At 35.3% G+C, this 14601-nt stretch overlaps 1 protein-coding gene across 1 annotated transcript in view; it reads left to right on the top strand.

The window, feature by feature from the left end:
* Positions 1 to 14601, top strand: part of LOC107582205 (transcription elongation regulator 1-like) — a 35897-nt gene that overhangs the window by 13437 nt on the left and 7859 nt on the right. Inside the window, exons 3-4 of the mRNA XM_016267955.1 lie at positions 2542 to 2590; positions 8301 to 8426. Of these exons, the coding sequence (XP_016123441.1) occupies positions 2542 to 2590; positions 8301 to 8426 (175 nt within the window). The remainder of the gene's footprint in view (positions 1 to 2541; positions 2591 to 8300; positions 8427 to 14601) is intronic.

The following is a 14601-nucleotide window of genomic DNA, read 5'->3' as shown; positions in this document are numbered from 1 at the left end:
GAAGGCCAAATAAAGTGCTTTTGCTTTCGCCTAGAAACACACAGCGTCTCCCTGACATGCTGCTTCAACACTAACTGCAGTTACTGAAACCACGCCTTCTTTCTTTGCGTGCACATTTGGGCCGCATTATGCTAATATTCCCACATAGTGAGGTAGATATGTGGGGGCGTGTTAGAACGAGCCGTTTTAGGGGGGCGTGGCAGAGTCTTAACTTTGATAAAGAATATCTCTTTGGTTTTGAGACTTTAGTCTTTGCAACTTCAGGGATCTTATCTATGCACAATCAGCTTGTAACACTCCAAAAAGAAAGGACAACTTGAAATCGCATCATATGACCCCTTTAAAAGTTGGAAACCTAACCTCTGTATGTATGATTATATGGTTGGTTGCATTTATTTGTATTCAGCATTGTTTTTGTTTTTTTCCTTCACCAGTTGAGAACAACTAATTTAGATCTTTAGACACTGAATTGAATTCAGACATGACTTTACTGAAAAAAAAGAAAAAAAGAAACAGTTTTCACTCAGAAATTGCTAGTAAATTTCACAGTTAACTACAAATAAATGGCAAGTTACAGTGTTGATGCCTTCCTACTTGTAAACTGCAACTTTTTACATAAACAGCAAAGTAAATTTTAGTTTAGTAATTTAGGTGGGCTTGTAATTCTATTACCCATAAACGCTGCAGGAACATAGATGTCCAGGAGCAAGATTGAACACCTGTCTAAAGATCCTAAGTGACCTTTAAAGCAGGAGATGTTCATCACAGATGGAAAATGGCTGGCATTTAGTATAATTGACTTACTTCACTCTTGTAATCTCTATTGATCCAGCACTTCCAAGGGACAGGAGTACATCCATGTCCTCTTATCTAGATCTCAAATTAAATCCAAATTCATTAGTAAGACAAACAGAACAGGGCACATCAACGAAGAGCAAGCAAACAGCCATATCACAGAAACGACTTTGCATGAAAGTCTTTGCTGCCTATTTTTTGCTCATTTATACCACATAGTGCTGTTCTCTGAAAAATTATTTATCTAACAAAACATGCTGTAATGTAATAATCTATATAATAAAAAGAGTAGTCCTGACCACATAGTGAGAACTCACTTGGCATGAACATTTTCCATCATGTTTCACTTGTACTACTTTGCCTCTTTCGACACAACAATTTAGGAAACAATCAAGGATTGCCTCCTCTCAGATGTCTGGCTAAACTCTAATTGTTCCAGGATTTCCCAGAAGTTAAACCTCTTTACAGTCACAAAGACTGGGGATCATTGTGGGAGTTGCGAGCGTCAGTATTTGAATTGTGTCAGAGCTTCTGATGTTTCCTAAGCACCCTGTGCCATTGTCAGTCCACGTCTGTAAAATCGAATACATGAAGTGTGTATCAAGAAAAACAAACAAACAAACAAACATAAATTTAAAAAATCATTATCATATAACCACCCAAAATATTTAAGAAACGCTATCATGCACCATTCAATTTATGCAGTGTGTAGTTGGGCCAGAGCTGGAAGTGCTACTTTCCATGCAGAGCAGCCTGGGTTCAATTCCCATGCTGGAATAAATGTTTTTTCCCTTTTTTTAATAAATCAAGTAATCAAGTAAAATTGCAAATATATGCCAGTGGATGTATTAACAGAAGCAGGATCTCATTTGGTTTAATTTTAGTTAAGTGACTTGATTAACAACCTGAAAGCAGTGATGAACACATTTTCAGTGGCAGCTTCACTTTATTCAAAGACTAATGCTGTTAACATTACTACAGCAAGTACTTGTATGCCTATGGATAAAACAAAATTGACATTGTGAAGGGTATACTGTATGTATTCATTTTTTGTTTGTTTTTGAAAGAAATTTCCTTTGCTCACTTCAACGCTGCATTTATTTAACTTTCTTTTTTTTTTAATTATTAATGATTTGAACAAAGTAAAATATTCTTTATCATTATAGTAATATAAGTGTATGAACAATCATAAGCTGAATTTTCTAATTGTTCATACACTTAAATTACTATACCTATTTCTGTGTTTACAGTACCATCTGTGCTGATTTTTTAAATAATTTTTTTATATTTAATCTGCGTATCCTGCATTAATTAAATGCGCGTGTTGTTCTGGGGTGCATGATTATAGCATTTGGTCAGTATGAAAATCTGATGCTTGACCAACAATGAGATAATGATGCATTGTTCCCATACTCTTATTGTTGTTTTGATGCACTTACAAGACCTATTGGTCCTTTCAACCTATGTTTTGATTTTTACATTTTCTTTTGAAGCGTTGAGCTTCCTTGAGCTTTCTAAAGTCTGAGCTAGTTTGCCCATTATTGCCCCAGAAGTGAAGTGTCCTAATGGCACTTGAACTTTTGTTCTAGTGGGTTATCAGAATCAAGCAGTAGGTATTGATTTGTGTTTCTTGCAGACTTCGATGCCTAGCATCCTGCCCTCTTTTATTTAAACTGCTGAGTCCAAAAAGGCCAATTTGTCTCTTGCACATCCTCCCATATACACTTAATGTATCTGTCCCCTTAGCTGACGCAGTCTGAACTGGTTTGCACTCCTTTGTTTGATCTCAACCAAGGTATCATCCATCCATCCAGGGATAATTCACCCCAAAATAAAAATTCTGTCATCATTTACTCACCTAAAAAAGGCATGTGTCATCACTGACTTTTATTACATATGGCCTTTGTTTATGTCTATTATGTAAGTCAAATAGTATTGGATTGGCATTAGGGTATTAGAGTAAATGATGACAGAATTTTCATTTTTGGGTGAACTATCCTTCTAAGATCCAAAAGCAGGAGGCCCTATAAACAGAACAATTGATTTTTAATTTAGAAATTTTGGAATTTTGAATTAGAGCTTTTGTTAATGTGGAATTCAAATGTCAATATTCAAACTGCCTGCATTTTGTAGAGTTCCTCGCTGTCCCTGTCTCTGTGGGTTTGCGCAGTCCTGCTGATCCATGTAATTCCCAAATTAATGTCACGCATCTGAGGCTTTTTGTTTACCTGATCTTTAGACGGATCTGTTCGGGGAGATTAGCAAGGCCAGGGGTGGCAACCTTGACGCGACAGGTCTGATTGGCCTCCCACAATGCGCTGCTGAGGCGTGACATCCTTCAAAAACAGAGAACGGTAGATCAGTATCAGAAGGCATAGGTCGACAAGTCTGTGTACGTGTGCGTCCATGTGCTTATGTGCAGTTTTGTGATTGTATAAAACAGTATTTCAATCGGTTTTCCCAAATAAAGAAATAAGACTGATTAAAGTGCCACTCGATGGGAAAATTACACTGAGAGATATCGAGCACAGGCCATGTGAGTGCTGCGATGACGAGAGCTTGTGAAATGGTGTTGTCATTTTTATATGACAGGGCGATAATACAAACAGGAACTCGTCTTCAAAGTTTTGGAGACATGACAGCCTAAAAGTGGTAAGAGCCTCACTTTTGGCCACCATGACAAACTAGATATTTGGATCCAGGATTGACAGTATAGGTTGCATCGCCACAACTTCAGACAGCACACATCTTAGAAGCCTTCAGAAGCTGTATCTGATAGTGTATATCAATTTCATGGATATTATAACTGGGATTAGTTTTGTCAACTATAATGAATGCAATAATACTTCAGAGTGAAACCCATTATCCAATCAAAGGATCATAGGCTGATGTTGTAAAATATCAAATTCATTTTGTTTTTAGCGGGCTTACACCCAGATAACCTAAATCTCTCAGGCACTAAACTCCAACCCACACTGGGCTTTTCAAAATTATTCCCAGAATTAATTAAAGGAAGAGTTTAAGCACAGCTTTTAACATTCAACTCATCTCTCCCAAAACACTCCCGCTCTTGGGCCACGGCGTTTAGCTCGCAAGAGGGAGTTCTTGTTGCCTCCACAAAGGAAGTCTTCGGTTCGGTTGCGTCTTAAGGCCAACAGGAGTCTCCGGAGTTGAAATGCTCGTGATTCTTGGCAGATGCGCCGCACGTCTTCGCTCATTGATTCTGATGTGCGTTTGATGTGCCGTGGGACTCAACTAGGTCACATTTTATTCCTTTGTTTCTTTGATACGAGACATTTTGGCAGGGCGAGGTTTGAAATGGAAGGGAGAGGCAGCCAGCGCTCGGAGACTCGGAGTTTGTCGTAAATAATATGACTCATAAAATGGATTATGAAGCACAGAGTTTTGAAGCAGTAGGTTTAATTATCTCACAGCATGTGATATTATTACACATTATACGTGAATAAAAGCAGCATCATTGTTCCCTAGAGTTTGAGAAAGCGAGAGGCAGAAAGGTGATTTATATGGTTTATTGTTGTGCAGCACATCGATACTTATTAAAACCGCACTGATATCAGAGCTAGAAGTTTAAATAACCCAAAATGTGTTTTGAGTCCAGAAAACTTTAGACTCAAGTAACTTGACATGTCTTTTCATGCGCTGTTGGGAAAAACAATTGGACCATTGAGAGATTTGGTTTATTCAAAATAATTTTCATTGATTCAGACTGAATTTACTCTAGACAGTATGTTTCCTTATTGTTCTGCTTTTAATATCTAACTTTGGGAACTACCATTCAAAAGTGTGGGGTCAGTATGATTGATTGATTGATTTTTTTTATTTTATTAATTATACCCTTTTTCAGCAAGGATGAATTAAAAGTGATGCAAACTGACAGTAAAATATTTTATATTATAATGAAAGGTGCTGACAATCAAGCTTTGCCATTATATGAATAAAATACATTATACAATATACAAAAAATAATCTTTAAAAAATATTTCACAATACTATATTTTTAAATGCAGTCTTGGTGAGCAAAATGAACTTATTTTATTTGTATATATATAGGGTTAGGGATAGGGTTTATGAAAACGTGTGCTCTATTCAGTGGGGTTTTTTTCTTCCTGAGAGAGATCACTGATTATGAGAAATGTTGTCTCTGCTCATGTTTATTATTATATTTCAAGGTGTTGCTGACTTGTTCACTCATTTACTATCACTACACTGTATGAAGAAAGAATGGGATAAAATTACTATATTTGCTCACAGCTCCAGTCAATATTGCAGTTTACACAAGATTTCTGGGTCCTGGATGATGAAACGTTCTTTTTTTTCAAGACGCTTGTGGTTTTAGGTCAGGTCTGTACACCTTTTTTTTCTGTAGTATAGTAGTTAAATAGATTTCAGACAGATATTGCCAGAAAAAAAAAATAAAAAATTACTGCCTGAAATCTGAAAGTGAGTGTTATTATTAATGTGTAAATGAAATGCTAATGTAATGCTACAAATGTGTTGTTTTTCAGTAAATTTCATAACATGATGATTATTTACCTTGACTTACAATAATATAATGCATGGTATTTCCCGTATAACTTGAGTCAAATGTGTTAGTTCATTTTCAGGATTATTAGTTAGCTCCTTCATGGTGGTGATGTGGTTTAAAGGACTGGTGATGTGATAAAAGGTCCATAAAAATTGACCAGCTACCCGGCTCTTAATGAATATAATCAGAAGTTACAGAAGCGTGTCTGATGGTGAGGCCAGTGAATCGTCTCAGTGAGCAGATACGATCAGGTAAGGGGCTTCACTCAAGGTCCAGTGTCAGCAGCAGCAATACATTCTCATTCTTAATGAAGAGGCTGTTCTGCTTCCCAAATAAATACAAATGTATTATTCTCTCGGTCGCATGAGCATGACAGGAATTGTAAATTGATACAAATTACTGGGATACACAATGGGTGCATTACACTTCACCTCTTTCTTTATGACAAATGCATCTAATAAAAGACGTGGTCTGCTCATAAATAGACTATGCTAATATTTTGAAATGTTTACACAAACCTGTGTGTAACTCATAACCTGGCATGTCAGGAAGCCAGCATTGTAACAGATCTTCACTGCAATATGCTGAATGCTTTTCATACGTTATTTTCGCAGTCACTGAAAGCATGGATGAGACTATCTGTACTTTTCCTCTTTCTGAAGGCATCTTTTGTAAGAAGATATTCGCAGACAGTTGCATAAAGAATCGCAGAATCTCACAAGATGGATTCTTAGGATCTCTTCTTATAAGCTGTGCAATTGCTGGGTTATTTATTTATTCCCTTCGAATAATCAGCTATTGTTTTTGTGTGGTTAAACAAAAAACATAAATCATTACATTTATGAATAGTAGAAGGGAGGAAATGTTTAGACTCTTAGAACGTAGTAAGCTGCCTACATATGCATATGCAAGTACTTTTTGAGGAGAGGTCATTCCCATAATGCAAAGCAGTGGTTATGTATTTTTTTTTCTTTCTGTAGGACAACCCAGAAGTTAGTTTCACCCTGATTTCCTTAACAAAAAGCCAACAGGATTTGTGCATTGGCTTTTGGATTATTCCAGAAAAAAAACAAACAATAATAGTTATGATTCTTGTATGTTTTGTTCCTCATTTGTTCACAAAAACGAAGCCTAAATACAATCGCCATAAGTAAAAAAACGAAACATTGGCTATAAACAAACTACTCCATGGTCACATGACTTCAGCATCACCACCATTCAGCTTTTTTTTTTTTTTTTTGTACAAGGAAAGTTTGAGTTGGAAAAGCTTGCAAGACTGCAAGTATAAAGCGGATGAGTTTTCTTATTCAGTGTGATGATGTTTAATGTCTCTGACAACCTCTGTAGTCCCATTCAGCCTCTTAACCTTCCTTTTTCAAGACATTGAACAAAGTCGGCTATTACTGGTGTATTTTATATCCTAGAATAAAACATGAACCATAGACCTTATTTCAAGCATTTAACCAAATCCCCATTGACTTTGGGACAATGGAAATGGAACGGTAAAAATACCACCATAACTGGTTTCCGGGTTCTGGCATCTTTTTACAAGTCTACAAATGTATCTAAGGTCATTCAACGTGTGTAACAATGTGTGTGAGCTGTGTATTTTTATGCATCATTAGCTTAGCAACATGCAAATGCCAAACTCTATTTGGAATCAATTATGAGTCGAGTCTCACATGCAGAATTGCTGCCTATACAGACGCTCAAAATCGGTCATTCATGAGGTTTAATTTCTGTTTGAGTGCTGCCTATACAAGCTGTAGTCTTAGATTAGCCAAAAACATTAGGCTAAAACACCAAACCAAATAACGAACAGTGAGCAGCAGAATGCACAGTTTTAGACCTTGTGTTTTAACCTCAAACATTCACCACGCATCACGTCGACTGTAAAGGTCTCCTCTGTCTCTCACCCCTAGTAACCATTTGTCTCATACAGGTCATTCCGAAAGCTTTCACCGCCTCTGTCTGATGCCTTCATAACAACAGATTACAGATAATGTCCTCTTGTCACCCTCTATCTCATCACTCCTGACATCAAAACATATCAAAGTCTCTTAACCTTCCCAAGAGTAATATCAACCGATCGACCCTGTTTTGATTCGCTCGGTTCAGGGCGAAGACGGGTTTATACAGGACGCATCCTTTTTTTATCCTCAAAGCTAGAAGAAAAAAAAGGTGTTTATTAAAGGGACAGCTCACCCAAAAATGAAAATTGAGATTGTTTGCTCAAGCTCATGTCGTAATTTAGCCATGGGAAAAGCGGTACTAGAGCAGAGACAGCAAACGCTACACTCTCGTTGTTGATTTTGGTAGCTTTAATCAGTTTTTAGGTTTTTGATCATGTGCTTTTAATTATTTAATGACTAAGCTGGAAGATGTCTTTTTACTGAGGCCCGCGTGGCTTTTCTCATTAAACAATCTCATCTTTTTATATGTAAGACAAGCAGCTAATTCAAGATTGATGAGATATGTGTGAGACGTGTCCTCAAAGAGTGCGGGCCTCACAACATATGAAACTTTGAGTGAAATAAATGAAAACTAATGCGCAGTAACCTAGAGAAAAGCCAGATATCATGAGGTTTAGTAATGATCTATATTATCTGCCCAAGGTTATCAATCCAGCATCTCTGTGTGTGTGTGTGTGTGTGTGTGTGTGTGTATGTGTCTTCCATATCTGAAAGTAATAGCAAGAAAAGCCGTATTGTTTCAGCGAACAGATGCAAATCATGAGTTCATGCATCATTAAATGTTTATATATATATATATATATATATATATATATATATATATATATAGTATATACACACATACACACACACACACACACACACACACCAACTTGTTAGGGCTTACCAGTCAGTTTTATCTGTAATTCTCTGTCTTTCTCTCGCAGTAGGTCTCTGTGCTTCATGAATATTCAATTCTTCTTCTATGTTCTCTTTGTGGCATACAGGAACACGGAGCAGCTGGGAAGGCTTGCTGGGACCCGTCTTGCCCTCTCGGATCACTGCAGTAACATCACTCACTGCTCCTGGAGTGACCCTACTAACTGGAAACTGGAAAAAGCACAGAGCAACAAGTGAGATAACACACATAAAATATAATACAATCTGAAGTAGCATTCTCACAATAGCTTTTGCCATGTATGCCAGCGTTATTTCATTAGTATTCATAGGTATTTGTACACTACCATTCAAAGGTTTAAGGTCAAAGAATCTTGGGGGGTTTCACAAATATATTAAACAACAAAACCGTTTTCAACATTAATTATATTAAGAAACTCTCCCTGAGCAGCAAATCATAGAATGATTTCTGAAGGTCCATGCAACACTGAAGACTGGAGCAAATTTCTGGAGTATCATAGGAATAAATTTCATTTTAGAATATTTTAAATTGTACTGTAATAATATTTCACCATATTACTGTTTTTACTGTATTTTTGATCAAACAAATGCAGCCATGGTGTATGTCTATATTTTATTTAAAAATACCTATGCAAAGAAATTAGATCAACCGGTTGAGAAGCAAGTTTTAAACATTATTCTTCCTGTTCATTATTAATGGACAGAGCCATCATTAAGTTATATTTGTTTAAAATAAAGTAGTGCTGTCACAACAATTAATTGCGATTAATCACATCCAAAATAAAAGTTTTTGTTTACATAATATACTGTATGCATGTGTACTGTGTATATTTATTATGTATATATAAATACACACACATGCATGTACGTATATATTTCAGAAAAACTTGTTGTTTTTATATATTAAATATATTTATTTTTAATATAAATTATATTAATATAAATATAGACATGTAAATACACGTAAATATTTTCAAAATATATATTGTATGTGTGTGTATTTATCTCCTTCGACTCCAGACCGGCAGAGTCTTCCTCCAACCCATCAATGCCAACCAGATTAGCGGCAGAACGGCTGAAAGCCAATACGGCCATTTGCGCTGGGGAGAAATCCTCAAAGTGTCCTCTTCAGGGGTTAGCGAGGGAGGTTGTGGACATTAACGTTTCCTTGTAAATTAATAAAGCCCATTTTGCCCTTCTTATCTTTGTTTTGACCAACATTAGGACCAAATATTTACATTCCGCGCTTTAAGTGGCGATCGGGTTTCAGAAATCTCTTCCTGTAGGACAGATTCCAATCTATAACCATTTGGATGGGCATTGCGGAGCTTCTAATCAGGTTTGGCCAATAAGCAAAATTTTCACAGGCCCGTCGACAGACCTTCCTTTCAGGCTTACAAGTCTGTTTTGTGCACAAATTAGTGCTGTCAAATGATTAATCGCATCCAAAATAAAAGTTTTCGTTTACATAATATATGTGTGTGTACTGTGTATATGTATTATGTATATAGAAATACACACACATGCATGTATATATTTCAGAAAAATTTTGTTTTTATATATTAAATATATTTATTTATAATATAAATTATATGAATATAAATACAGACACGTAAATACATGTCAATATTTTCAAAATATATACATGCATGTGTGTGTATTTATATATACATAATAAATATACACAGAACACACACACATATATTATGCAAACAAAAACTTTTATTTTGGATGCGATTCATCGCGATTAATCGTTTGACAGTACTAGAATAAAGATAAACTTCTTTTATTTTTTTATTTTTTCTTGAAAGCATTTTATTCCAGCCCAGGCCATTTTTTATTTAATTGAGTTATTATTGTGCCATCTCTGAAGTGAGGAATTGTTTTTGAAATTGCATCAGTTTTTTGTGATTTATTCGACAAGTTTATTGCAAATAATAACAACCCTGCAGGCACTTCTAAAGGAGGCTTTAATTAAAGGACATCTGGTATATAGCCTTTCACATTTATTACTGATAAGACAGAAAGTGATCATAGAGAAAAGGATGAAATTCCAGTCATCATGAAATTCATTGCATTTTATACAAGATAGATCTGAGTCTGCACACTCTAGCTAATTTGATTTAACTATTAACATAGTCCAGCAATGTTCAACCATCATATTCCTTCCTTCTACATTATGATGTAGTTCTACATTCCCTGTGTGACACATATTTTGGACAGCAGCCTTGTGTTTATCACAGCATAAACAGCTTGTGATTCAACTAGTCGCCACACAGATATTCCTCTCCATTGTCTTCCGTCTACATAAGACTTCAGAGTGGAAGCGTGCCATGGAAGTGTCTGCACTGTCAGAAACAGATGAATGGTTTGTGTAGGCGTGGATGAGAGGTTTCCCATCAACGCTTCCAGCTCTGTGATGATGTCTGATATAAATCAAACAGAATCTTTATTCAGCCTTTATTGCAAAGCAGTTGCTTGTTGTTATACAAAGAGTTACTATGGGGCCAGAACAGTTTTATCCAAGTTTAATAAGCATTAGTCAGTGCTAGTTGTTTTATAAGTAATCTATTAGCTGTTCCCTTCATGCCCCCTTTAACAGTATACATATACTCCCGTTCAAAAGTTGGAATTTTTTGAAGAAAAAGAAGAACCTGGATCAAGTTTGTTGACCCACTTTGGTATCGGCTTGTCTGAAAGTTTAAATTAACATTTAAAAGCTTGAAGTTTAGAGGTTATACTTACATGCCAATAAAAACTCAAATCTTATTCGACTACTTCAGACCCTATTAGATCTCATCAGACCATTAAACCACAAAAGACCACTAGACCTTTAAAAGACCTGAGTTTCTTAAGTTTTTTAGCATGATTCAACATGTTGGTAGATACCCTGATAGCACACGTACATCTCAGAGACGTGTATTTGACGTCTACAGTTTACATCTGTAAGATGCATTTTTTTAGTGTTTGCTCATCTGCAATACATCTATAGGACGTTTCCTATCAGATGTCAAATAGACATTTAGAAGATGTCTTTAAGATGTTTATGATTTAGAATGCATGTAAAACTGACAACTTAAAGACGTCTGTCAGATGTTTGTACACAGCAGATGCTTTCCAGATGAAGCGATCTTTAACAGACATCTTGCAGATGTACCTGTGCTATCTGGGTATTTTAGCAAAGTTGCTAGCATAGCATGTTTTATTATGTTGTTAACCTATTTTAGCATGTTTGTAGCATATTTATCACGTTGTTAGCATGTTTTAGCACATTGTTGGCATGTTTTCACAAATTGTTCACATTTTTAGCATCCTAACACATTGCTAGCATGAGTTAACATGTTGCTAGCATGTTTTAACAAGTTGCTAGCATTGCACTTTTTATCATCTTGTTAACATATTTTAACAAGTTGCTAGCATTTTTAACACATTGTTTGCATGTTTTAGCAAATTGTTCACATTTTTAACGATCAAATGCATTGCTATCCAGCATTGCTATCCAGCACGAGTTAACATGGTTTTAGCATGTTTTAACAAGTTTATAGCACAGCATGTTTTATCATCTTGTTAGCATATTTTAGCATGATTGTAGCATATTTTAACAAGTTGCTAGCATTTTGTCACACATTGTTTGCATGTTTTAGCAAATTGTTCACATTTTTAACGTTCTAACACAATTGTTAGCATGTTTTCAGCATGATTTATCACATTTAACATGTTGTAGCAAGCTGCTAGCATGTTTTAAAAAGTTGGTAACATGTTTTAGTTCTTGCTAGCACATTTTAACATACAATGAATATAGATGGTAGTTTACAGTGCTAAGAAGCAAGTCTATATGACTGGTGCACTATATTCAAGTCCTCTGAAGTCATTTGGTTACTTTGTGTGAGGAAAAGACTGAAATGTATATTCGTTAACCACTGTATTTCCTGTCAGAATGAATTGTTTGCATGCCTTGTGTTTAACTTTACAGAATCAAGGCAACCTTTAGCAAACCTCATTCACACCTCTGAGCAAGAGCTTTTCTCGCTGACGTTTCTTTGTTGTTTTATCCAAAGCTGCTGAATTCAGTGTGCAGCCTGTCTGAGTTTAATTTCATCCAGGACAAAAGATCAAGCAGCACATTTGATTTCCACTCCACCTTCTGCTTGCCACATCTAATTTCATACCTTTCCGTGGAGATAAAGTGAAAATTATTTTGGGCTAAACTAAGTTTGAGTGTGTTCAAACTATTTAAAGTGACTGACAGCGTAGTGCATAATGGTTTCTACTAGGGATGCACCGATATGAAAATTTTGGCCGATACCGATAACCGATTATTCTTTATTTTTGAAAGCCGATAACCGATATGTTGGCCGATAAATCTATATCCAAATTGTTATATACTTTTTGAGAGCCTGATTACAAAAAAGGTCTCATCATTAAAAGCCACATCCCAAACACTTCAACATAAGCAGCCTAGTTTGAACGGTGTACGTTTAAAAAATATTTTTACTCTCCCATTACCAAATTTAGTCATAAAAAAGCCTTACAAATAAATAAAATTATGCATAAATAATGCAAACAAGTCACTGGACATCATTACACATGTAAAGAATCAAAATGAATGCGCCACAGATCAATAAAACGGAATAGCCTCTGCACGGACAATAATTAAATGATTTTAATTACTAAACCATATTGTTGATGAAAATAATAAGAGAAAAATACAAGTGGTTGTTGTTATTAATAATATATCAATGATTTTGAAAAAGTAACAAATTAATACCACTGTTTTAAATAGCAGCCATTGAGCTGCAGCTCAAGCTGAAGCTGAAGAGCTGAATGAACACGGTAAACTGAAGCGTTTTGCTGGCAGCTTATTTAACTCAAGGAAATGCATCCTGAGATTAATATTAATACAACATAAACATAATATTACAACTTATATATGTACAAAATGACGCAGTTATTGCATGCTATAGTCAGAATGTGTGATCCTGTTGTGGATGCGCTCTTCCCATAACAACGCGCTGAAACACAGCAACTAAACCCAAAGAATGCACAACGTTTTATTATAATAATGTTCTCATTAGAATGTTATATACACGACATTCCCAATCATAGTTATTAATGTTGTGCACTGCTGTTTGAGCTGCGTGCGCTGAGCTAAAGACGATCACCGGTAAACTGAAGCGCTCTTTTAACTTAACCAAACGCATTCTATATGAGATAAATCAGATATACATCAAATAAACACAATATTACAACGTACAATTGCACAAAAGGCTGCAAACGAACAGCGCGCATCTGAAGTGTCTCTGAAGGAAATAATGCATTATTTATCGGCTTTAAGATATCGGCCAAATTTTCTTATCAGGCCGATACCGATAACAGAACAAATGAGCATTTATCGGCCGATACCGATATGGTGGCCGATATATCGTGCATCCCTAGTTTCTACCATTACTGACAGTCTCAGTGTGTTCTTTTTTTATTGATTCGCCTGCCAGCTGTTAGGTGGTTGTTATTAGAAGGTATTACTCTTATCAATTGATGTTCAGAATGTGTTGCAATGTATTTTGATCACTTTTTGATGTTGCTTGTAATGTGATTTTATATATATATATATATATATATATACATTACTGATCTTATGAATTTTCTGTCAATATTCATAAAGAGCAAATGGCATTTCATTGTTTGTACTCAATGTAATACGCTGTGTATCTGTGTGGGAAAAAAATGATGTAGAAACAATTTTCACTCAGAAATTGCTAGTAAATATCACAATTAATTACAAAGAAATGGCAAGTAACACATTGAATTAAACACAAAATGTTGGAAGTAGAAAGACTGAAATAGTATTTTCTTGTAAAATGTACTGTTTTGTTTCCAGCTTCCAACTACAGTACACTACTGTTCAGAATGTTAGGGTCAGTAAGATTTTCAGTGTTTTGAAAGAAGTGACTTCTGCTCACCAAGGCTGCATTAATTTGTTCAAAAATATAGTTAAATCAGTAATATTGTTAAGTGTTATTACATGTTAAAATAACTGCTTTCTCTTTTAATATATTTAAAAGAGTAATTTATTTCTGTGATGCAAAGCTGAATTTTCAGCATCATTACTCCAGTCTTCAGTGTCACATGATCCTTATGAAATCTTTCAAATATGCTGATACTTTTAAATGTTAAATTAAAGTTGTTTATACAGTATATCTGATTTGAAATATTATTTAAACTTAAAATAACTGCTTTATATTTTATGTTAAAATATAATTTATTAATGTGTTTTCAAAGCTAAATTTTCAGCATCATTCTTCAGAAACCGGGATACATCTTTTTGATGAATAGAAAGTTAAATAAATATTACACACACACACACACACACACACACACACATATATATAT

Source organism: Sinocyclocheilus grahami, unplaced genomic scaffold, assembly GCF_001515645.1.
Source record: "Sinocyclocheilus grahami isolate Dianchi unplaced genomic scaffold, SAMN03320097.WGS_v1.1 scaffold41.1, whole genome shotgun sequence".
NCBI classification, from domain to species: Eukaryota; Metazoa; Chordata; class Actinopteri; order Cypriniformes; family Cyprinidae; genus Sinocyclocheilus; species Sinocyclocheilus grahami.
Note: the sequence above shows the minus strand (reverse complement) of the source record. Positions and strands in the feature narration are given on the sequence as shown.